General features: G+C 44.4%; 2 protein-coding genes and 1 long non-coding RNA gene across 6 annotated transcripts in view; 2 read left to right on the top strand and 1 right to left on the bottom strand.

The window, feature by feature from the left end:
- Positions 1-1,528: 1,528 nt before the first annotated feature.
- Positions 1,529-13,061, bottom strand: LOC142767424 (uncharacterized). The gene is made up of 2 exons (XR_012884872.1): positions 12,787-13,061; positions 1,529-4,124 (listed from the first exon to the last, which is right to left on the bottom strand). It is a non-coding gene; the product is annotated as an uncharacterized LOC142767424 (long non-coding RNA).
- Positions 4,779-6,500, top strand: LOC142767853 (uncharacterized). The gene has a single exon (XM_075870102.1). It carries the CDS (start codon positions 4,909-4,911, stop codon positions 6,349-6,351), a length of 1,443 nt encoding a protein of 480 aa, XP_075726217.1. The 5' UTR covers positions 4,779-4,908; the 3' UTR covers positions 6,352-6,500.
- A 312-nt stretch (positions 13,062-13,373) lies between the features above and the next one.
- Positions 13,374-26,317, top strand: part of LOC119178800 (glycerol kinase 5) — a 409,569-nt gene continuing 396,625 nt past the window's right edge. For 2 of the 4 annotated variants that reach the window (XM_037430055.2, XM_075869012.1), the window contains exon 1: positions 13,376-13,598. In XM_037430055.2, the coding sequence (XP_037285952.2) occupies positions 13,588-13,598 (11 nt within the window). In that variant the 5' untranslated portion in view covers positions 13,376-13,587. Of the gene's footprint in view, positions 13,599-26,317 lie in introns of all 4 variants that reach the window. The other 2 variants (XM_075868972.1, XM_075868891.1) reach the window with 2 other exon arrangements.

The raw sequence follows: 26,317 nt of genomic DNA, 5'->3' as shown, positions 1-26,317 counted from the left end.
CCCAGCACAGTTGACGCAATGGCTCCCTGTATGGTTTTGAGTGGCCAGAATTAAAATTAAGAATTGGCTTTATGAATCTAGGTTGGTATTGCTATATATGTGATCTTTGACGAAAGCCTGTCTTAAATCGAGAAACTGTAGCTCATCAATTTTTTGAAACTCCAAAGTGAAACGCTGACATTTCGTTTTCCTTAACATCTTTCTTTATATTAGCAACCAGTACAGAGCAATTGTTAATGTCCAGTAGAACTAAGAAGTCATGGACATATCAAACAGCGTGTGATGATAACCAATTCAAATGCTTTTGCAGCTGCCTGTCTACATACCCAAGAAAAATATAACTAATTACAGGTATATTCATGATTCAATGCAGATACCAGATTTTTGGACAAAATTACTTCCCTTCCAAGACACAACGGTAGAATTTAGGTGGCCTGCATGAGCTCTAAAAACGACGCAATAGAGATGCCACACTTGCACTGAAACAACAACTCATCATTATCTTCTCTCATGCACTGCTTTATACACTTCAAATCTTCACACTGGGGCAAACAGTAATATAAATCTTTTATGTCTATACCGAATGCATTACGGCACAAAGAAGGTTGTTCACTTAGTGATAAGATGACAGATTCTGAGTTAGAAATTCTTAGCGAATCACAAGTCTTCAAACGCTCCAAATTTCTTTGAATATACTCTGAAACATTTATTTACCAAGTGTCTTTTTCTGAAACAACAGCTCTTAGTGGCAACATGAATCTTCACTGAAATAAAAACTGATAGTTTTTGCCTTTTTGCTTTTTTCACACTTGCCGCTACGCGTTCCTGATTAAGCGTTAGTAACAGAGCATAAACTTATTCGTTCAGTCACCCGCTTTTTGCATCAACACTTTTTTTTTGTTAATATATACCCTAAAGGCCCATTCAGGCATTACACAGGGGGTTTTAGTTATACAATAAATTTGCAAATCAGAACATTGCCATTATAAAATTAAAGTGGTAAACAAAGTGAAATACAGTTCCATAGACAAAGATGCAAAAGGGAAAAAAATCGTGGCAGGAATGAAAACTCAATAAAAGAGACACAGCTATAGTGCAAAAAAATATATATACGAAAAATTGCCATGAAAAAAATTGCCCCCTATCTGCATATTAGACTAAAAATGTCATCGAAAAACTATTATATTTCACCTGAAAAGAGTGAATAGACAGAAATATTTATTTGATGTTTTGCACGAGAAAACTGGTGAATGTGATCGTGGAGGTGTTGCGCGAGACATGAGCGCCATCTGGCGGTAATTTCAGAAAACGAAAGGGTGGCCTTTGTAATAGCCAATCTTGGAGGCCATATTTTGTAGATTTCAAGACAGGTAGCAGCACAGTATCGTCTTAGCAAAGCGTAGGAGACTCGCCTTTACGTGCGAAGAGTCGCATTGTCAGCTGCAGTGCTTAGAATTACTTCTTTACACCTTTTCTAGTATAAATAAACACAGTGCACAATATTGACGTGTTGATATTGTGCATCAAATATGCTCAATATTTGCTTTTTATTGACAATCGTACAAGTATGAACGCAGAAACTTGAGCAATACTGGTGGATGCTGTGGATGTGGTCGTACTTGAGCCTTTCTGCTGACAGACAGACCAAAATTTTTGTGTAGCAAGACTATCAAAATTTTTGCGTAGCAAGACTATTTTTGCCCAAGCAAGACTATCATCTTTAAGGAGAAAATATATTTACAATGAAAGAAGAGTAAAAATAAGCACATACATGCACTTACAAACTCACACAGATAGGTAAGTCATATGTCCAAGAAAATATTGAATTGGTTTACAAAGGTGGCACGATCAATGAATCAAGCGATGTCGCCCGGCAGTGTGTTCCAGTGATGTGTGCTTCGAAGTAATGGTGAGTGTTGATACATAATTGTGCGTGCTAAAAAAAGGTGTATTTTGAATTGGTGATCAATAAGTTTCAAAAAATTATGAGGTGTGTTTGTACAAGCTTCATGAAGGCACATTTACTATGATAAAATGTATGAAAATGCAACAACAGTGACGACAGTCTGCGTTTTTCAAGAAGGGGTAATGAAAGTGAGTGTGTAATATCTGTGGTGCTGTAGTTGCGAGAATACTACTTGGTGTTAAATCCTGCTGCTTCATTTTGTATTGATTCTAGTTAATCGATGAGATATGATCGATGTGGGTTCTAGATGATGGATGCATATTCTATCTTAGAACGGACAAGTGTAGTGTATGCTAGCATTTTAGAGGTATAGTTCACCAAGTAAAGGTTTCTTTTAATAAATCCAAGTGCTTTTGACACCTCACTAGTTATGATATTGGTGCGCTTATTCTAAGGCAGGTCAGAAGATAAATGAATTGCAAGATATTTAAATAGGGATACTTTTTCAATGGGGAGAGCTTGAATTTCATATTGACTCATTTCTGTTTTATGTGCTCTTGTAAACCTCATGGCCTTCGTTTTGGAAGTGTTAATTTGCCTTGGTGACACAAAAATACGAGTTTATTAGGGTCCAACTATAATGACTCGTTAGCTTGGGTGCTGTCAATTTTTCTATAAATGATGTAGCTATATGTAAATAATTTAATAGTAGATGACAAACCATGTCCAATGTCGTTGATGTAAATGAGGAACAAAACTGGTTCCATGATTGATTCCTGGGGAACACCAGACTCTGCATGTGAAAGTGAAGATGCATGTCCATTCACATAAATTTGCAGTTGCAGCTGCAGTTGCTCAGAAAATGATTTATTCAGCTTTTTTCCAAACCAGTGGCTATCTTATCATTATACATAGAGCCATCTAGAGTTGAAAAGAAGCCTTCCTTGTCAGCAACCAAAACATGCAACTTAGCTTCCAGATGCGTCTCAGACAGCATGAACACCGTTATGAGGAGTGACCAGGCTATGTACAACAGAGGCAAGCTGAAAAAGCCAGTAGGCTTTTTTTGTGAAGCTAAGGTATGTGTTTTGGTTACCTTCATGCTACCTTCATTTACGTACTCTTCTATAAACATAATGGTAAAAAATACTCATGGATTTAATAACACCATTTCAAGGAAATGAAATGAGAAGAGAGTGTGCTACTCTTGAAATATCTGCAATAAGTGCATAGCGAAGGACGTTTGCAGCTGCATCGCCAATAATAATAATAATAGTAGCAGTAATATTATACAAGGCAAGACATAGCCCAGCAAACCTCTTGTGATGGCAGTTCTAACATAAGCACCTAACTAAAAGGCCTTCAAGCCAAGCCGAATTTGTGGCCATGACAAATATGCACAAATTTACCGATGTGAGAAATGCTGTGCTTGGAAAGTCAGATATGGTATGTGATATGTAGAAGGAACATACATCAAAATAGTGCATGTACCAACATGGAAGCTAAGGAATGCTTTAGTCAATGGGAAGAATAAGCTGCCGAGCAGAAATTTCTGCAGTCTTCTTTACACTGTAGTCTGCCACGAGTGTGACAACATGTCAGTCTATGAGACCTGTGATTTCAATGAAAGACTTAAACAACACAACAGTTAAAAATGAAGTCACCAAATCATGGGTGGCCTTGAATGCCCTCGCTGAACATGTGGAATATACAGGCTTTCAAATTGACTGGCCAAGCAACCGTGTTCTGGTCGAAGAAAACAAGCTTGCATCATGCCAGCACCTGGAGTCCCTGCACATTCACACGGCTGCACATATCTTCAATAAGATTTATGGAATGCTGACCATATACTTTTGGTGCTTACATCACGCACCTAGTCATACTTAAATACGATGTACCTTTCCTATGGCTGTCATTCAGAACAATATCAGGTGCCCAAACATCAATAAACTTTGTGTTATTTTGGTCGGTGTATCCTTTTGTTTGTACACTAAGAAGAAACAGTTATGCATTGCCTTTTTTTTAAGCCTCTTCGAGCTGTTCACTGTAGTTGCAGTCGAAGGAGTGACTTTTTGAGTATTGATCAAGGGTAATGCTTATTTTTGTGATGGTGGCACAGACTGCCGGCAGTTTCCATGAATTAGCCAGGTTTTACCAAAGTTCCTCCAGTTTTCCAGCAAGGCCCCAATTCCCCGACTTTCTCAGGTTGGTAGACACCCTGCACAAACAAAGATAGGTGGCAGTTAACTCGCGCCCTGTGTTTCCTGTCTTATGCAAGTGTCATTCTGCACTTTATTACCTTAGAAGTACTTGTTGCTGGGCAGGTTGGTATAACATTATTAGGGAAAATTCTAGACGACGCGAATGTGTGGTGCAGTGTAAATATTTTCTGTAGTTCAGCTGCGACTGACGCTCTTTTTCTGTGCTTTTTCATTTTTCCAGTGGTGCTTAGGTATCTATAATTTTCCCCCTTAGCTTAATTATCTCCCTGAAGCTATGCATCATCTTGCCCATTAACAATCATTGTTAAACTGTTGTATGTGGCATTGTTGATGCAAAATGACCTTAGAGTATATGCTAAAGCTCCTGCAGGATCACCGGCTGAATGTGACAACCAGTTCACCATTTATAGGACCTGAAGTATTTGTGATGTCATCCTGCTGCATTCCGTGGCCGCCTGCTCCAGAGACAAGCGCCAAGACAGGCGCTATCTTGGTTTACTTTACCCGGTTATCACGGGAGTCATGTGATCATTCTGACTGTTCTGTTCTGATCATTCTGTACTGTTCTGATCATTCTGACATTTCACGACGAAACATTAAAGAGGGCTTTTTTTTCTTGGCCACGATGTAACGAGCGTCTGTCGATCACTCTGACGAGCTTGACATGGTGTCAGACGTGGTTCCGATGTAGCCAACTAGTGCTTCAACGGCCCCGCCAACAAGCGAGCGACTGGCAGCTGCGTCTACAGGAACAAGCCGTATCGGCGACAACGCTTCAGAATGACGGGAATCAAGCCTCCTAAGCCCTTCGACTTCCGGAACGCAGCGGACTGGCCTGCCTGGATGGACGAATTTGACGACTACAGATTCGCGTCTGGGCTACATGAGAAAAAAGACGAAGTTCAAGTAAGGACTCTTCTCTATACTATGGGCAGAAAGTCGAGGGAGATTCTTCGGTCGCTAAACGTAAAAGACGAAGGAATAGAGGACTTCAAGCTCATAAAGTCTAAATTTAACGACTACTTTGTCCACAACAAGAACATCGTCTACGAAAGTGCTCGCTTTAATCTACGCCGCCAACAACTGGGAGAAACAGTAGACCAGTTCGGAACCGAGCTTAGCAAGTTAGCCGACAGATGCGACTTCGCAGGCATGAAGGAACGCCTAATAAGAGACCGCTTCGTAGTAGGACTACGGGACCAGGTTCTTTCGGAAGAACTGCAGATGGACCCCAAGCTAACGATGGCCACTGCTTTGGCAAGAGCGCGTACGAGCGAAACCGTAAAGCAACAGCAAGCAGAACTAAAAGAGCATGAGGGCACAGTCCCAGAAGCTTGCGTCGTCGCAGTAAAGCCCAAGAAAGCCACTGCAAAGAGCACGTTTACGCGCTGTCGGAAACCCACTTATCATCAAAATAACTGCAGTTATTGTTCTGGACCATTTCACCTGCGAAACAAGTGTTCAGCGCAAAAAGAAACGTGCAGATTTTGCCGGAAGTTGGGCCACTATGAAAAGGCATGCCGAAAAAAGAAGCAAAGAGACACAAATCTCGATAGCATCGCCGAAGCTGATGGCAAGTTTATAGGCACAGTCGAGCAGTGTGCGAACACACAATCTGAGCATTTCGTGACAGTAAAGATAAACGACCAGACGCTCCGCATGAAAGTAGATATGGGAGCCGAAGTGACAGTCGTCGGTGAAAATTATCCTTTTCTTTCGCCTTCTCTGGAAAACGAAGCCGATCTTAAAGGACCTAGCAATGCTAGCATCCGTACGATCGGAAAGCTTGACGCTAAAATATCTTGGAAAGACAGCTGTTCACAACAAACCATTTACGTCGTGCAGAACTTGCGCACGCCCTTGTTGGGACTACCAGCCATAAAAGCTCTGGGAATTGTTCGCTTCCTAGATGAATTAGACACTGCTGACAATATCGGAAGCAAGTATCCCAAGATATTCCAAGGCACGGGTACCATATCGACAGAATACTCCATACGCCTTGTGCCACATACAATCCTGTACAGTCTGTCTACACCGCGACGGGTTCCTATTCCCGTGAAAGAAAAAGTCAGAGAAGAACTGGACAGGCTAAAACGAGAAGGAATGATACAGAAGGTCGAAGAACCGACAAAATGGTGCGCGCCTATCGTTCCTGTAATGAAGCCGTCTGGATCAGTAAGGATCTGCGTTGACTTAACTCAATTGAACCAGTTCGTCAGATGAGAGCGTCATAAACTGCCAACAATTGAGCAAGTTATGGGAAGCTTCCAGGAAGCCAAAGTATTCTCTAAACTAGACGTGCATTCTGGTTTCTACCAGATTAGGCTTTCCGAGGAATGTCAAAAGCTCACGACGTTCATTACGCCATACGGGCGGTACTGCTACCGCAAATTGCCGTTCGGGATTACATCCGCACCTGAAATTTTTCAAAGAAAGTTCTCGTAAGTCCTAAAAGGCCTAGACGGCATACTGAACTACATGGATGACATTCTGGTGTACGGCAAGAACCAAGTGGAACACGATAAGCGGCTTTGTAACGTCCTCGAACGACTTCAACAAGCAGACGTAACTCTCAACAGGGAAAAGTGTTGTTTCTCAGTTAAACAGGTCGCATTCTTGGGGATGATCTTCGATGCCAACGGCGTGCGTCCAGACCTTCAGAAAGTTAGAGCAATCAAGCAATTGCCCAGACCCCAAAATGTTGCTGAGGCTCGATCCTTGTTAGGTATGATGAACCATCTCGCCAGGTTTTTACCTGATGCAGCTTCAATGTCTGCTCCTTTACACAGCCTCCTCAACAAGGACAGCGACTGGTTTTGGGGACCTCAACAAGAGACAGCTTTTGAGAAGATCAAGACTACTCTCAGCTCAGACAGATGCCTGGCAAGGTACAACCCCCGGTACTCGACAATTGTATCGGCGGACGCGTCTTCACTAAGGGTTGGCGCAGTACTCCTCCAGGATCAGCCATCTGGTGAGAGACGTCCTGTTGCATATGCCTCCAGATCGCTCACAAAAACAGAGTAGAGGTATTCACAGATCGAAAAAGAAGCATTAGCTTTAACTTGGGCTGTGGAACGCTTCGACGAATTCCTAAGAGGCCTCACGTTCCTATTTGAGACAGATCACAAGCCTCTCCTCCTGCTACTGGGTCAAGATCCTCTTGATTCTCTACCGCCAAGAATACAAAGATTCAGAATGTGTCTTATGCGGTACTCGTTCACACTAACACACGTCCCGGAGAAAAGAAGCATTGCTACGGCAGACACACTTTCTCGCGCGAGAGTGATGAACACTGCGCTTTCGGTCGGAGAGTTGTCTGAAGCAGACGTTTCGGCTCACGTGGAGGGAGTCGTTCAGTATGCGTTCTCTGACGACATGCTCGAACGCATATGCTCAGAGCAAGCAAACGGCCCCGAATGTGCGTCGTTGCTCGAAGCTTGTATGCAAGGTTGGCCCACGAAGCACTACACACCACAACTTCTCAAGCCATTCTGGACGCATCGTGGTAACATCACGGTGTGCAAGCAGCTGCTTTTGAAGGACTCAAGGCTGGTGATACCACGAGCCCTGTGGAAAGAAATGCTTCGGAGGGTTCAAGAGGGACACCAGTGAATTGCACGCTGCCACGCGAGCGCTGAAGAATCTCTCTGGTGGCCAGGAATTAGCAAAGACATTGCACAAATCGTGGCCAACTGCCAAGCATGCGCCACAGAGCGTACCCAATTTTCCGAACCAATGATTCCATCGGAAACAACGGAGCTGCCATGGCAGAAAATCGGAATTGATTTATTTGAGATGAAAGAAGCTGTCTATCTTCCCGTTGTTGATTATCACTCCAGGTATCCTGAGCTGGCCCTGCTGGATCGAGGAACGTCCTCGACAGCGGTCATCCAGCACCTGAAAAGCTGCTTTGCCAGACATGGGATACCGCAAACGGTAATATCAGACAACGGACCACAATTCATCTCATTCACGTTTGCTGATTTTGCAAAAAACTACGCCTTTAGGCATGTTACAACAAGTCCTCGTTACGCTCAAGATAACGGGGAAGCTGAGCGCATGGTAGAGACTCTTAAAAGACTTTTGAAGAAGGCAGAGGACCCCTACATCACATTGCTGAACTATAGAAACACGCCGAGTCCAAACGGCTATAGTCCAGCGTAGCTGCTAATGAGCCGCCGTTTACGCTCAAAAATACCCTGCATGCCATCCGGGCTAAAGCCAGAAGTAGTAAAGGCTTCTTGGAAAGAGCAGGAAGAAAAATACAGACAAAAACAAAAGATGTATTTTGACAAACGTCATGCTGCGAGACCTCTTCCCTGTCTATCCGCAGGCACTCAAGTATGGCTCAAAGACAGAGGCGCCGAGGGCACGGTCCTTCGTCCTTCTGAAACACCGAGATCTTACTGGGTCTAAACTGAAGGAAAAACCGTACGCAGAAACAGGCGCCATTTCTTCCTTCTCCCACACGGAGGAGAAACAAGCCATGTAAGGATGGAGCAGCATCCACAAAACAGCGAGCCAACGGACGCAACGGACAAAGACATCGTAGCTACCAAGTCGTCTGACATCCAAGAGCCTCGTTCATCGAACAAAACTTCAAGTCCTGAGCAAAGAACGACGTGATATGGGCGCGTCATACGAGCTCCGAAAAGACTTGGTATTGATGATTAATTTCTGAAATGATTTCCTTTTTTTGGCAGGCCCACGATGCTTATAAAACGGGGAAGATGTGACGTCATCCTGCTGCATTCCGTGGCCGCCTGCTCCAGAGACAAGCGCCAAGACACGCGCTATCTTGGTTTCCTTTATCCAATTATCACGGGAGTCATGTGATCATTCTGACTGTATATATTTCACGACGAAACATTAAAGAGGGTTTTTTTTTCTTGGTCACGATGTAACGAGCGTCTGTCGGTCACTCTGACGAGCTTGACAGTATTGACATTTTCAATATATCTGTTCGCACAGTGCTTCATTGGAGTCATGCAAGCTTAAAATATGGTGCTCCCACAGAGAAATTTTTCTTCCTGTGCTGTGACGAACGGGAAAACTACGTAGACAATAACGAAAAGAGATCACAACTAGGCTTAGCTGTGTGATGTCTGCCTCAATAAAAATGTAATAAATTAATGCAAGTGTGCTTATATCACCATGGTGTAGCCAGTTTGTTACTACATTTGATATGAACCTCTGCTCGCTCCACCATGGTGTTCCTAAGGGTGTACACAGTCTTACCTCTGAGACAGCATTGCCAGAACTAATTTCACTGTCACAATCTTGAACAGGTGTGCAACAAGCATGCGGCAGCACAGAGAACACAAGAGAAGTGGTCACTGCTTACATGTTCAAGGTCGTATGCATGCACACCGGACTATGATTTTGCAGTGTCTTACATTTTGAGTGGAGTATACATCATGATGGCAGGAGCCATCTCTGTGGTCACCAGCTAGACTGTCACAATGTGCATATTGTTGCTTGAGACAACTGTTTAAGACAAAAAAGGGGCACTGCAGAAAAAATATTTTTAGGCTAATGTAAGGGCTTGTGGTGAGGAGACTCTCAAAAGGTATATGGTGTGTCACCTTGCAATAGAGAAGCAACATTTATACCTAGTTTATATTAGTAGGAGTCTGCTAAAGATTGGCCATACAAGCTTGTGGCTAGAGAAGGATGATGTCCAGAAGATACCCTCCTGAAATGTTAACCTGCACCCTCCTCCCTTGCCCTTCTTGGTGCACTGGAATTTTTGCCCTATAGGTACTAATTCCTTCAGTGGGTACTCTTGAAGGGCTTCTGAATAAGCTCACTCTTACCACCTGCTTTACTCAAGGGCAAATCCTACTGTTAGAACTTGTTTGCTTGGCAGAAGTTTTTAACAGGAAAAGAAGCTTCACTCGTTACACAAATAAAGCTACAGCATTGCAAGATTACTATGATGTTATGTACACAGACCTCCCACATATAACTCACTAAAATGTCACCACTTACCTCTATGGTGAGCCTGATTATGCCTTAAGACAGCATCTAAGTTTCTTGATCCTATACTTTTTAATCAGTACATGAACCTTGAAAAAACAAGATTGTCACGTGAAGTGCATAAAACCAGTGCTTATGAACTGCAGTGATGCCATCGGAAGCATCAGCAAAAGTAAATTCACCCTGCTAGAAAGCAAATTCTGCGTGAAGCCTGTAAATGTACTGTTAACAAAGTCTTCTTGACAACATAATTACTTCTAATTCTGCAATTTGCATAATCCTGTCTCATGCATACCTTGCTGTCAACCCAAAAATTATTGACCTATGAGGTGTTACTCATGTGACCATGCTCATTTAACATACCTGCAAGCCTCGGAGCTAACATAATAAAATTGAAGACTTTAATAAATTAATGCTCTCTGCTACTCACCCCTTCAAAAAAAATTTTTAGCATCCCCTTCAAACATGTTTTTTTAAAGACTCAACAGGCACAGTGAAGTGACTCATGAAAGGCATATCCAGAGCTTGTGGTGCAACTAAAATCTTTTTGGAGCAGCATAAAAGCCGCCTGAAGCTTTTAAGCTAGAGCTGTTGCGCCACATGTTACAGGGAACTAGTTCATGAACATATGCATGCATGTTCACTTGGACTTCTGCTCAACATAAACGTAGGCTTTTTGCTTTTTTGCAGACATCCCCAATTTATATCAAGCTACCTAGCGCTTTCCGGGAATTCACATGGCATTTGTAAATGACTCTGGCTTTCAGTGATAGTTTAGCTACAATATTAAAGCACAGGTAAGACTATTTATGCATTGTATTTACTTTCCAAAAAAAAAGAGTCTGATCATATTAATGCTTTTATTAGTACAACCTAATCGTTCAATGTGTGGAGAAGTGGTTGCTGTCATCGTTTATGTACAGAATTGTTAGGTTCCTGATTATTGAGCGCTTCATAAAAAAAGGGTTTGCCAATTATTTATTATGGCTCAACAAAATTTAGAGTTATGGGGGAGTAAGTAGTTACACTTGGCAAACTGTTTGACATGTACAGTCGTTGGGAAGCCCAGCCGAGACATACCGGAATAGCGAAACACCATGCTTTCTAGGAGAAGTAACAGTGATTGTACAGCATGCCGTACTGCTGATGAAATATGCCCACTGTATGGACTTAAAACTTAACCACCTTGTATGGAATATTTTGAAAGTAACTGTAATAAATAGGACTACAAATAAAAAAAAATAACTAAGTGGTCAGCTCTATATGCAGGTACTAAATTACTGTATTTTAATACAGTAAAGCAAGACTGTTGTCCAAGCACAACTAGCTCATTGTTACTTTTATCTGACAGTAACCACAACAGTTAGAAACTATTTGGCTGAAGTCACGTGGTAACTTTTGTAGTATAAGCGGGTTCAAATTGTTAAGAAAGTTGGTGCCCAGCAACGTTTTCAACTACATTGCATGTTCATGTCCACTGTGATTACATCTCCAATTCGCAGGGGTAACGTATGGATTTCAAGCGTATGCCATATACTTGCTCCCTGAGAGAACACAACAACGAAGAGTGCACGCATGCTTGACACAAATAATGAAATTTTTGAAAAAGATGTAGCAGGTTTCGTCTCTTGGTGCAGATCCCTGCAGGCACTTACCTAATTACCACCCCATTTTGCCAACAAGCAGCCCATGTAAGACGTTCGAACATGCGCTATTATGTCGGGTCAAAACCAGTTTCTTCTAATCACCTTGCACTTAGGTCTGGCACGACATAGGTTTCAAAGATTTATTTCTTGCAAACTGTGTGTGTAATTGTAGACCATTCTTTAACAGTTATTTTCGTGCTTACCCGATAGGAAAACATGAGCTACAAATTTTCTAAGTTTCTAAAATATGAATGGTAATTAAATTGTGAATGGTAATCTACACCCAGCCTTAGTATATGTTTCCTTTATAATCATTTTCAATTTGAGGCATGGCACAAATTTTGAAGTACGACTGGAGCCTCTCATATGCATGTTTCGTTTATTTGAAGGTGCCATTTAACAATCTTGAATTAATCCTGCAATGAACTAAAATCTGAATGCCTTGCGAATTGCCTGCCACAAAATGTATTTTACTAGGTAAATTGTTCTGGGCTTGTTACACAAGCTGAAGATGATGACTATACTGACTGCCGCATCGTCACTGATGAGGCAGAGGATAGCGCGTGTACTATTTAGGTGCACACACGAGGCCCAATGTCAGTGATACATTTCTAATTTACACACGAGCGCGCGCAATATGTATGCTTTACCACAATACACAGCGTGCCCTTCACTGCAAGACACGACTGCCTTGCGGCACTGTTTAATTTTAAGAAGACGCTTAAGGTGGCAATTTTGACCGAATATTTATAGTGCTCCCAGCATATCTTCAATTTAATTTTTTTCTTTGTATACACTCACAAGAACAGACATAGCTTAGAAAACCGATTATCGTAATCGGCGACAGCACATTTAAGCCACTTGGAAAATAACGTCGTGTAAACGCAAGGTAATACTCCATCGCTTCCAACTTGTGCATTTTGTATCTGTCTCACGCAGTTACGCAAGAAGAAGCTTCAATGAAAGTTTTGGCGCAAGCATACACTTCACCCAAGCGACACATCGATCCTTACGCTACACACGCACTTACCAGACATGCACGTACGGCATACATCCACAAATAGCATAACACACGGTGTTCATGATCGGGCAAGTCGTTACCACATTGCTTACAGACAGTATTACAGAACGAGACCACGTATCCATGCGCAGAGGCGGTTCTCGCGAATGCATACAACCATAGAGAAAGAACAAACAAACCTTTATTTCTCTATGATACAACTCCCGCTCAAGCAAAGACCACGGATAAACAACCACCGCACGGTAAAGATCCTCACAAGTTAGTGAGGAATCTTAGACCTTTCGTTCCCACCAACTAAACGTCCCAAAAAAATGTCCAACACGGCGATTCTGTCGCCGTCTATTCAGACATTTTCAGCCAAATCAAGCCAGTTTTAAGCGGCTATTGGGGGAACCGAACGTTTTGGTATGGTGGCCACCATAGTTTTGGCCCTCAAAAGGTTCGTGCCACCCGGTGGCAGCAGACGCGGCCATTTTAACAATGAAAAGTTTTATTTTTTAGGATTATGTTTTCTTATAACGCGTAAGTGTTAATTCACAGTGTTTGCACAATAAATAAACTTAGTAAGCATAAGCGGCAGTACAAGCGTGTGCAAGTAACAATGAGTGCAGTAACTAATGTTTTTCTCTTGTTTCGGTTCGAGATTGCAGAAGCAGCCGATGTCTCGGTTGCTGGCGGAAAATTTGTAACGAGTTGGTTAGCCTGATTGCAGTCGGAGTGTGTGCTCTAGTTGTCCGTGTGCGCGTCGCTGACACCAGCAGCGTGTTCGTGTTACCATTGCAGTCATCCCGCAGTTGTTGCACACCAGACATGGCCGTGGCGTGAGTACTTTCCGCGCAGAGATTTTCCTCCTACCGTGAGCGCCGTTCCGTCGTGTCGTGTTTCCTTCTTTGCGCTTGACGCTTCTTCGTGTTTCAGCTGACACCTTCGCTTCCACTGATTGCGCAAAAAGCTTGTAAAGTAGCGTTAGATATTCATACGACGGACAAAATCGCGATTCGAGCCCGCGGTTTGCGTACTACGCCAACATAGTCAGCTGCTCCCGCGTCCCCGCCTCGGTCCGCGCGGAGGCCGAAATCACTGGATTCACCCTTGTCGTCTGAATGCTAGCTGTGGAGGGATTCGTCATATGCCGCCCGCGATCACGTCCGTCGTGTGAATAACAGTTAGTTCAGCCTCGTTGCTTGTCGATATAGTTTACTGGAATCATTATAAGTTGCTAGTATTGCCTTCCAGGGTTCATCGTATTTTTTCTGCTGTCAAGGACAGAGTAATCACAAAACAGCCTGACACAGTCGTATCGAACCGACAATGCTCGCTTAGCGAGATATCCTCGCGGGCCGGTCAGAGGTCGCAGTGCTAACGCGACCGAGCGTTTTCGTTGTCACGGGCATTTTTACTAGGCGGTCTTTTTATTCCGCAAAGCTATGAGTGCGTACTCGGACAAAAAATCACCTCAAGGGGATAAAGAAGTGTACCAACGTGCGCGTTAGTTGCTTATATATTCGTCACTCTTGTTCCTTTTGCTCATCAATTGATGACGATGAACGTTATCGAGAAAAACGGGTAGAACGCGGGGGAAAAATGTATGATCTGCACGGATCACTGCGCAAGTATAATGGTAGAAAAACCATTGAGTTATTCTACGCGGGCCACACATGATTATGTCATGAACGCTGTTACGCGGGACTTTGCACCACCAATGTTTATATAAGGCCCGCCGTTTTAGCGTTACGGCTTCCGAAATGCGACCGTAGTGCATTGTCGACGACTTCCAAGGCCGCTGTTCTGGCGACGTTCTACGGGACGGCCGCATGCTTCGACGACTACATAATTGCGGCAAACTTTGCTGCTACCATTTACTTTTTAGGTGCACATGTATCGTAACAATATGTGAGGGGGTACATACAGGGACTCTGAAAACCATAAAGCAGCTGTTTGTGAAACTGCAGTACAATAAATTAGTGCACTCTTACCGCTAAGTTTACAAAATACACTGATGATGTATAGTCAGTGGCGTAGCCATGATATTATTTCTGGTTCAATATGTGCATGTATGTGCATACGTGTATCAAGACTGAAAAAAAAAAAAAAGCTACCTCGACTCTATGCTGGTCCAACATGCATGGCCGACCTAGCCCTTCATGGCCAAAGCTTGGCCAACAAGGTTGGGCCGAGGATGTTTTTGGTTAATGGTCTCACACGGGCCGGCCTTCGGCTCCCAACACAGGCCGTAGGCCGACTTTGTAGATGGCAAGTGGTGTACAGATGGATTAAATAATCTAGTGACAGCTGACGCGGAGCACTCAATCTATAGATTTACGCCGACCGAAAAAGAATGCACGCAATGTAGAAAAGAAAATCGCACCCAAAAACATCGTGCAGTGTCGGTCCATATAGTTACTGGCCAACGTGGTAGGTAGGAAAGCAAGGCCCTACAATGAACCACGTTTGGTCGTCCGGGCATCGGATGAACGTTTGCGGCCAAGTAACCAGCGAAATCGGTTGCCAATCAGGGCCCCACTTTGTGCCATCATTGGTAACCTTTGTTTACCAACCATCGTCGGGCGTCGTCGAATTTCAGCTGGATATATATGTGCTGACAGAAATGATATATATATATATATATAATAATGAGATCTAACAGACAGCACGTTGTTGAAAGCAGTGCAGACAGGTGCCTTTTTAATATGCGCCTTATTCACATTTGGATGAAAATGCAAATACTTTTCAGTTGCAAATATAGTAATGACTAATAACTGTCAGTAACGAAAAATACAGTTGTGATTCCAACACTATATTGGGAACAATATAGAGTATGTTTAATTTGCATAACGCCGCTCCTATTTTTTTTAATTGTGCTACAGTGGGACACCCTACACGCACATGCACACACACGCACATTGTCATGTGGTTACGAATAAAACACAACAGCTATTCACAGGAGCACTGGACGTCAAGCCAAACCAATCACCAGAGACACGGGCTCATCATTTAGTCTTGTTGTCTTTGTCCTCTGTAATTTCTCACCGAGGCACATACACATAGTGGCATAGCCCAATCTTGTTCCGTGCCCGTAACATTACCCCCTTCCAAAAACAGACGGACGGATGCATGGACACTCAGACAGACGGATCGCCCCACTCATCATCATTCACTCCGTGGATATGCTCTGATTTCTCTCCCTCTTCCCAACGTCTTCACCCCCGCCGCGGTGGTCTAGTGGCTAAGGTACTCAGCTGCTGACCCACAGGTCACGGGATCGAATCGCGGCTGCATTTCCGATAGAGGTGGAAATGCTGTAGGCCCGTGTGCTCAGATTTGGGTGCACGTTAAAGAACCCCAGGTGGTCGAAATCTCCGGAACCCTCCACTACGGCGTCTCTCATAATCATATGGTGGTTTGGGGACGTTAAACCCCACATATCATCATCATCATCAACGCAATCACCTGATTGCGCATCAACGCATCACATGATAAGCGGGAGAGGAGAGGATAAGTGGGAGGGCATCACATGATATGCCGGGTAGTACCCAGTCCCTCACAAAGGCCGGAACGCGGTAGCGCATGAGCGCGTGTTCTGGCAGTGAGGGCCTGGACCAGCTGTTGCGCGTGCGCAGTAAGGGTGGTCCAGATTGAGCTTCGCCATAAGCTGTTTCGCATTTAAAAAAAGCTTCAGCAATCTCCTTAGTCCTCGTTTCAGGATGAGCGTACAAAACAGAGGTGCTGGGAAATTCTGGTGCGCTACCGCACTTTGCGCAATGGGCGGACAAGTGAAAAAATTGGCAGCATATCCTCGGAGTGAATGATGGAGAGTGGGGCGAAGCATTTGTCCGTCCATGTGTCCGTCTGTGTGACCGTTCATGCGTCCGTCTGCCTGTCCGTGCGTGCGTCTGTTCGTGCATTTGTCTCTGCGTTCGTCCATGCGTCCATCCATGCATCTGTCTGTGTGTCCACTCGTCCATCTATTTAACGCTCCAAGTACCATCATCTCGCATCTTTTCATCATATATTCCCCATATAGAAGCACCGCCATTCAGCGGACATTCCAAGGACTAAACGAGAGGTGGCACACGCACACTTTCTTAGGGCTTGCGCTTCGGGTCTACTTCCTACCTTTAACCACCTTGAGTTCATGGTATGTACTAGTTCACTGTATTCATGGCACTGCGGCCCAACGCTCGCTAAACCTTTCTAAAACCAAGGAGGTTACACCCAGCGAATATAACGTAGCAACGTTTTCCTGTCAGATTGTGCTCAATGTACATGGCAATGGCTGCTAATGGGAAATGAGAGGCAGGAGAATTCGGCTTTTACTTTCTTACGGCTTGCGCTTTGTATCTACTTCCCACCTTTAACCACCTCGAGTTCATTCATGGTATATACTAGTTCATTGTATTCACGGCACTGTAGCTCAACGCTCGCTAAACCTTTCTAGAACTAAAGAGGTTACACCCAGCGAGTATAACATAGCAACCCTTTCATGTCAAATAGGGATCAATGTACATGCCAATGGCTTCTAATAGGGATCGCAGCGTGCGCGTTAACTAAAAGCCGAATGCTCCTGTCTCTCATTCCCCATTAGCAGTCATCGGCATGTACATTGAGCACTATTTTTTATTGTTCAACAACGCACAGAAGAAATCTCTCACTGGCACCACCTTGGAAGTGAAAATGTTATACTTTTTACATATTACAATGGCTACGAGGGACAAACGGGTGCCGCTATAAGGAGCTTCGCCCCTAAAACTGGTGCAGACGTTGCAATGCTCTCACAGGCGCACCCTGTTGCAAGTCTACGGTATGCATTAAACAGCATTTGTTCGACAGTTAGTAAAACGGTTGGCAAGATTGACATCGCAACACTTTTTGGCGGGGCCTGCGTTCATACTTTTCATGTCGATCTTTGCAGAAAAGACTGACATGAAAAGCAAAATGTATCCGCCATCGATCTCGTGCGAGATTTCGCGCGGCAGGTCGATTCCTTCTCTGTGGTGGTCTTACGGCCGGAGGGTTCCATAACAGGTTCCATTGTGGTTGTTGCATTGTTACTGATGGATGCCTCTATCTTATTACCCTGGTCTATTGGGAAAACGGACGGAAAGAAGCGAATAAAGATATTGGCTAAGTCTTCAACTTTTGTCAGGATACAACCCTCGTGTTCGATCTGCTCAATTCTTTTCTTTTTGTCACTGAAGTAATGCCAGAATTCGGATGGTGAACTTCTAAGGAAGTTCACAAGCGTATGGCCAAATAACTGTTTTTGGAATTCACAAGGACTTCTTTCAACATAAGTTTTATAGCTGCAACGTGCGTTGCCCTTTTTTTTTTCTTTTGCTTAATGTTTCAATTCGCTGTTTTATATATGTATAATGCTGCGTTTTAATGACTCATATGTTTAATACTAGTTTTAATGACTAAAGCAACATTTTCTGGTCGGATATGCCATCTAAAATATTTAAAACATGGTCTGTTATGTTTTGGGACAAGAACATGAGGTCTAATAATTACTTTGACGAACCTGTAACCCTCGTTGGTTCATGCACAATTTGTTTCAGGCCATGGCAGAATTTAATTTCGAAAAGTTTTTCGCAGCTATTTGTTTCAGTCTCATCCGGCAAAACATTTTGCCAGTCAATGTGTAGCAAGTTGAAGTCTCCTGCCAGTATCAATCTCGTGCTCCCGTTAACATGGTCACACAAAAAATCACGTAACAAATGCAGAAACTGAGGCTCAGACATAGATAGTCTCTATACTGAGCCAATAATGTACACTCTATTGTTGAATGTAATCTTACACCATACAGGTTCGCGAACATCACATTGTATCATGCAAGTTGGGATGGAACGTTTAACAATGATATATAGCAGCACCGCCGCCTCACGTATCTCTGTCCCAACTGAAAAGCTTGTACTTTGGAGGAACAATGCAGTCACTGCGTATTTCATCGCATAGCCATGTTTCTGTTAGTAATACAACATAGGGACTATGCGCCAATAAAAGATAATCTAATTCTGTGACTTTATTTACGATACTACGAGCATTTTGGACAAGAATTCGTAGATATGATTGGGATTGATTTTTTGAACTACTAGCAGAGCTGTCCAAGTCAAAGGATTCATATTGGTCATGCGCAATCGATACTGGCGTCGCTTGCACTCTGCTATCGTTCTTATCACTCCGGTATTGGAAAAGACGGCGTTCAGTTTTTCGATCATCCCAGACAAACATGCGCCCGTTTATCTTCAGTTTATCATGCACCATTGAGACCCTCGCTCCCTTAGCTCGGTCTGGCACTGAAGTTTCCCATAGTTTCTTTCTTAGTTTGACTGCTTCTTTTGAATAATCGTTACTGATACTGAAAGAAGTACTCTTTAGTTTCTTGCAATTACGCATTACCTGTTCCTTCTCACGGTAATCCATGAATTTCATAATTACTGGTCTTGCTTTGCTTTGTCTTTGTTTACCTAATCGATTAATTCTTTCTACCGATTTAACGCCTATCCTTACCTTGCTTCTGAAAATGTTATCAACAACGACATCGCGCAAATCTGCCTCGGCCTCATTTCTGACCTCGGGAACCCCCCCCCCAAAACGACTAGATTATTTCTTCGGCTTCTGTTTTCATAATTCACTAGTCGTTCTGCTTGTTGCTGGACTATATTTTCCAACCTTTTGATTTTCTTTTGCATATCCTGCATGGCATTAAGGTGGCTGTTTATCCTTTCTGACTTTTCATTAAGTTCGGCAACTTCTTTTCTAATCGCGTTTATCTTCTCATCAGATTCTTTCTGGTTATCTAAAATTTGTTGCAACAATTCAACAGTCTTGGGACCCGGATTTTCTTCTATATCCCCCGAAGTTAACAAAAGTAGTAATGATAATTAACACTCCACCGCAATAAACCAACATCGCCGAGGGCACGGCACAACAATCAAGAATCTATTGTCACTTTTGCAACAAGCTGCACAAGGCTGTACACCAATCTGCAAAGGTAGCAGCAGCAGTTTAGCCACCCTGCTCGCTTCGCATGTGCCGTGCCCTCTGATGTGGCCTTCGTTGTGTCCGTTCTTAAGTACGCCTGCGATCGCTGATGTCACCGTTGTCAACCGAACATTGTCCAATACGATGTCCGATGTCTTGTTTCCGTAGTCATGCAGCAGGAGTGGAAACTGCCCGCGCACGTTGCTTGACGAAATCACGGCGAGGATCCAAGTCAGTGCTTGCAAAGGTAGCAGCAGTGGTTCAGCCATCCTGCCCACTTGGCATGTGCCGTGTCCTAGTTATTGTGGCCTGATGTTTCGAGTTTCTTCTTTTCTTTTTGCTTGTCGTAATAAACTTCAGGTGAAGGTCGGCGACTTCTTCGTGTGCTTCTTCCGTCCGTTGTTCTCCTGCTCCAAATTCAGCATGACATGGCGACATTGATGCGTGGGGCAGCTCAGTGTTAGTCGTGGTTCAAAGGATAGGCCGACGTCCACTACGGAGTTCCGTTGCTGCAGCACCAATACGTTGCAGGGTTATTTGGATGTATATTGCAAGTCGTATTTGCAGAGAAGAATAGTAAAAGCAGATAGCCAAGATGGCGGGCCAGTACACTCGAGCGTCAGTCTGCTCCTCTCTTCATCTATCTTCATCTCATCTCTTCATTAGATTATGCATGTCAAAGAAGAACGGCTATTTCAGCTGATTGATTGAAGTGCACATTGAAAGGGCTTGCAGTGCAAGCACGAAAGTGCTGAAGGAAAGGCGTAACACTAAGGAGTGGGAAGCAAAGAGGGATGACATTACTCCATTCTTCAGAGCACCTTGTTATAGTATGTTAGAGATTGCATGAACAAGGATAACTGTGAAGAAGTGTCAATCAATGAATGTGGCATCAGTGCTAGTTGTTTATCGCTTTTCTACTTGGATTTCACTTTTGTGCCATAGGGTGGGTCTCTCTATAAACAACGCACGCGGGTGGAGCACGCATAGCTGAGCTTGTTTTCACCTGTTGGGGGGGGGGGGGGGGGGGAAGTTGAGTTGAGTTTATTTACCATGTACAGTAAGTGGATAGGACAGGGTAAAAAAGCTGTAAAAGAACGGCTTCACAGAGCCCCATATTTCCTTGGTAACAATGGGAACAAAATGGCAAAGGCACAGTAAACCACAGGACAGTTTAAACCAGCAATGCACATGCTTCGCATCAGAACAAAAAGTATACAAACGTAAAGAAACCAAAAATGCACATGTCAAACATCGAAAGAAAGAAGTATACAAACAGAAAATATTACTATACACACGAACTGATGAAGCATATTTAAAAGAGAAGTATTAGAGAGCGTACGAACATTGCCACGGTTGATTCCTAATTTATTTAGTATATTGTCCCCAAACCACGCAATGTCTCTCAAGACGGTATTTTTCAAACCATAATTATTGTGCAGTCTCGGCACATGCCAATATTCAGAGTGTTGGTGGGGCTAGATTTCACTTGCAGGGTTCCTCAACGGGGATAGTTGCACTTCTTTTCCGAAACACGTTTGCGGGGAATACCAGCCCAGTTTTAAGCCTATATATTGTAACGATGGAATGAATTTATTTACAAGGTGAAAAGTGAGAGATGCGCAGCGCAAGGGACAGGACAGTCAGCTCCACGATGGCTCGCTGCTCGCGCGCGCTTCTTCCTCCTTTTTTTTTTTTTTTGCTTCGGCGAACTACTGTAGCGTGACAACTTCTTCGGGTCGAGATGAACCGGTCCGAGCGAGTAACATAGCCTGACTATGATAATGCTTCAACCGGGCAACGTGCGCTGTTTTGGTTCGACGTGACCGCCGGTTGTCAGAGGTCATTTGGCGATGACAAGTGCCACGTCACTCACGCGTCTACTGTCACGCGACAGGAGTTCGCCGAAGCGAAGAAGAGGAGAAAGAAGAGCAGCGAGCCTTTGTGCTGAACGTCCTCACCTGGCTACCTCACCTACGTCGGTCGCACCTGCTAAAGTTTCCCAGCTGGGGCGGTGTAGGTGGGCGGCATGGTGATGGTGATCGGCGCGTCCGAGTTGGTGGTACAGTCAGGCTGTGGTAGAACCCCAGAGACACATTCCAGGCATGTACAGTACTCACGGATTGAAACAGGACACTCGGAGCGTGTGGCCGACGATACATGTAATTGACTGTAATTGTCGGCCTGTAAGTCACCATGTGTACACTGCCAGCGTGGCGCTGCAAGGCTCACATACATTCGCATGTCGAGCGCACTAGCTTGCCGCTGCGCACCACTTTTATTGCCACGCCAAAAGACGACCCTCTCGTTCTGCGTGCTTAGGTGAAGTAGTACGCATGCTGTGCAAGTAAAGCACAGGATTCAGCCTTGCGGGCATTCGTACAGATGATAAACATGTGCATAAAATTATGGAAAGTTTACTTCTGGTTTCTGCCTCGACAAGAAAGAAAATGAGTGTCAGGCTTGCCTTCATGCAACATGGAAATAATATCATGGATTAGTGTCGTTAGTGCAAACTGTAGCCTATTGTTGAATAAAAAGCAGAAGCTCAATCGTTCTTTCCTGGTCCACAGCTTTACAAATGCTTGCCATGTAGAATAGCCACACACACTATTAGCTGCTTAGGGCGAAACAACAAAATACTTGCTGCGCGGAAACAGGCCCGTGGCTGCTGCTTTTCTTTTGTGTCGTCACGAAAAGCTTGATAAACTTTATATGCTTTTGTGCAGCCATTTATGTCTACGAGTGCAATACAGGCGCAACATTTTAGCGGTATCCAATCTCTTACTTGCGCAGCGTACGTGCCCATCGTCAAAAAGCGCCGATCGAGAGTGTCGTGCGCTTGCGCCACAATATGAATGGTTCGCACCATCCACTGAATTCAGTCTGCATGCATGCAAAAGCGCGCCAGCCTTGCAGCGCCACGCTTTCAGTGTGCACATGGTGAACTACTGGCCGACTATTCAGCGACCGGATAAAGTAAACCTGCTCCGTAGTTGTTCTCGCCCTCATTCTATACCACAATGGAACACCCTGGTTCCGCAAGCACCCACGAGCGGCGGCACATGCACCAGCGGCCATGCGCTACGAGTGTCCTGTTTCAATCCGTGAGTACTGTACTCTCGACGTGGCGTTTGGAAAGGGGCAGATTAGACAGTTGATTGCCGGAATGGGGCGTTCTGCTTGTGACGTTGGTACGCATGATCTCGCGCTGTGCGTTATGGATGTCGTCTGCAGTACTTCGCGATGTGTCCTTCAAAACCACTATTGATGCAGACAGGTGGGTTGCGCTGGTTGTCGTTGTAATGCACGGGTATCCAAAGCATTACATAATCGGAAGACAGTCGACGAGGCAGGATGTCCTATTGAGGCACAAAGCTCGTAACTTGAGGCAGCTGTGTCATAGTGACGTTCATATGGGCGTCCTCACGACCTGGGCTGTTCGTGCACGCAGGCCGCGACTAAGAGACCTCCATATGTTCGTCCTCACAAACATGGCGGCTGGTGTAAGCAGGTCGCGACTAAGATGCCGGTATGTCCGGGCAGCACTGGTGAATGGGTGCCGCTATAAGGAGCACAGAGCACACTGGTGACACATTCGCTTGCCATCTTCGCATTGAAAGTGAGCCAATTCGTCTCGCACAACACTCCGTATCATAGCGGCGAGATCGTCAGAGTAAGATATGTCTACGCTTGCTACGCACATGACGTTGTCCAGTCGGCTGAACTTCGGAAGTATTCACCGTGTTTTCAGGGCTTCAAATGCGCGACAGTGAGTTCTCAAGTAGGCTGGTGTGATGGTGCCTTTCTTTAGAATAATAAAATTGTAAACGTCTTCCGCATTTTATTTGAGCAGGTGTCCTACTTTGTCTTTGTCTGTCATGTTTGGGTTCACAATTGTGCAGAGCTTCAGAATCTCTTCGATACAGCTTGTACACGTCTCCCCAGGTAGCTGTGAACGCCATGAAAGTGACTACTCGGCCTTTTTGCTTTTCTGAGAGCGATTCACCAAAGCACTTCTTGATCTCAGTGACAATATTCTCCTACGTTGTCAGCACAGCCTCATTGTTGTCAAATCACAAAAGTGCAGTTCCGGGAAGGCACAGAACAACGTGAGTGAGTTTTGTAGAGGCATTCTATTCATTAAGACGGCTCCCCCTCTGATAGTGCTTCTGCCAGTCATTGATGTCCTGATCCTCTCATCCTGAGAATATGCACGGCTGCGGAAAAGTTGTGCAGCCCGCCTGTCTTTGGCGAGCAGTCTCTTGCACGACTCCTTTGCGACCGTCGTCAGATCTGTCCTCGTGGTTCACGGCAACGTCTCCCGGTGGTAGTCCAGCCAATTTTTTACTGCATAGAGGGAGTGGTGGAAGTCGGTCATCCAGTGTTACTTACCCAGCACCTCCACTAAATTTGCAATGATGAAACTGATTTATTTACAAGGTAAAAAGTCAGAGACACGTGGCACAGTACAAGGGGCTTCTTCCTCCTCTTCTTCGCTTCGGCAAACTCCTGTCACGTGACAATATGTCAAACTGTGCTTCCAGTCATGCTAAACTGGTAAAGAGAGCGATAGCTTCTTCGGCGAAAAGCGCAAACTTATCTAAGTCATGCCTACATAAGCTGACAGTGTAAAAACGCAAGTAGACAAGCTTGTTTTAGCGGGAGTTTTGAAATACGTCAACCTTTGGTATGTTGAAAATCGCTGCAGAAAGTAAAAAAAACAGAAGCCAGAAAAAAATGAAAAACAGAAATAAAAAGTGGCTGTCATCGCCTATTTCCACAATATCTCTCAAAGCATGAAAAAAGTTAAGCCGAAATATGGTATAGAGGTGGTTTATCAGCCCTGTGCAAAGTTGCCCAGATTTGCAGGTTACAGACGAACGCTTTAGTGTAATGACAAATATGAGAGGGGCATACACAGTAAAACGCAAGTAAATTTGTAGAATGCCCCGTTGGCATTGCGTACGGGCTTCCTTTAGCGCGTGGGCAGAGCTACATAGGAAGCACTGGATGTTTTGTAAATGAAACGTTTGGAGAGCATACCAATGACTTATTAAATGCCAAACATTTTCTTGCGAACTTCGGTGACCTTAACCATATCTATCTTATCCATCCATCTATCCATCCGTCCGTCCGTCCGTCCGTCCGTCGGTCGGTCGGTCGGTCGGTCGGTCGGTCGTTCGTTCGATCGGCCTACGACTTCTCTCCTGGCCGTTTTGATAATGGTATTGATACCAAAATTGCTATGGCATAACATGACTGTATGACGAGCATAAGTGACTGGTCATAACATGAAAATCTTGACATGTAAGTCATGAATGTCATGATTTTTACTATTTATGATCTTGCTGCTCTAGTGGTTCTTTCGTTCACATGATATGTTGCAAAACTGGTTTGGTATGACATGACTGCACGGCCAACACAAACGACAGACCCTGACATGAAAATCATGACATGCATGTCATGTAACCACATGACTACATGCCAAACTCATGATACGCTCGCGGCCGTTTCGCTAGCTTCGCGTATACCACATTTGGTATTACAAGATGTGAATAAATGACGAAGGTATGTGACTGATGCAAACATAATCATGGGATGCGCGTTATGTAAAAACATGGCTATACATGCCACGGGCACGATGTGCTCGACGCTGTTTCGCTAGCTTCACATGTACCAAATTCGATAGTACGTGATGCGAACGGAAGACATAGGTAAAAGACATGTCCAAACACGATAATTATGACATGCGTGTCATGTAACAGCATGACTACTTGCCACACTCATGATGCGCTCGCGGCCGTTTCGCTAGCATCACATATGCCAAATTTTGTAATACGTCACCTGAATGGATGACGAAGGTATGTACCTGGCGCAAACATGATAATCATGAGCTGCTTGTCATGTAAAACATCAGCACATGCTACACTCACGGCGCCAATACACTTCAATCTGACCCTGCGGGCGTGTTTGACAACCGTATGCTGGAGAACGCGCGAGATAGAGGGGAAACGCCCATGTTGTCTGCTACGGCACTCATTGGCTACCACCGGTGCAAACGTCATTTCCGCGCAATGCTTGTCGCCTTCGTCTGTCCTCGTCGCCGCGGCTGCGCTCGCGTGGTGAGGAGTGGGTGATTGCGGTGCTGCGTTGTGACAATTGTGTCAAATATGCCAGTGATCCGAATGTTTTGGTGTGTGTGTGCGTGTGTGTGTGTGTGTGTGTGCGCGCGTGTGTGTGAGAGAGAGAGAGTGAGTGAGTGATTTTAAATAAAGAGAAAAGCGAGCTTCGTAACTGTCTGTCATGGGGAGGACCCCTCAACAGTAGCTCACGAGGGGTGTGGGTAAAGGAGGGTTTAAAAGGATAGGATGAAAAGGTAAAGAGATAGATAGAGAGAGGAAGGACAGAGCGAGGCGCAGGGACAGCGGACGACAGAAAAGCATGGAAGTAAATAGGATATAAGAAAGATGGACACGGTCGCAGGAGTCCGAGGACGGGGCACTACTCGGTGAGAGCTCTTGTCGGCATCAGGAGATGGCGTAGGGCGGGCCCA

This window comes from Rhipicephalus microplus, chromosome 1 (genome assembly GCF_043290135.1).
Source record: "Rhipicephalus microplus isolate Deutch F79 chromosome 1, USDA_Rmic, whole genome shotgun sequence".
NCBI lineage: Eukaryota > Metazoa > Arthropoda > Arachnida > Ixodida > Ixodidae > Rhipicephalus > Rhipicephalus microplus.
Note: the sequence above shows the minus strand (reverse complement) of the source record. Positions and strands in the feature narration are given on the sequence as shown.

Coding starts and splice junctions, on each gene's coding strand:
- LOC142767853 (XM_075870102.1), top strand. CDS start 4,909: ATGACGGGAATCAAGCCTCCTAAGCCCTTCGACTTCCGGAACGCAGCG.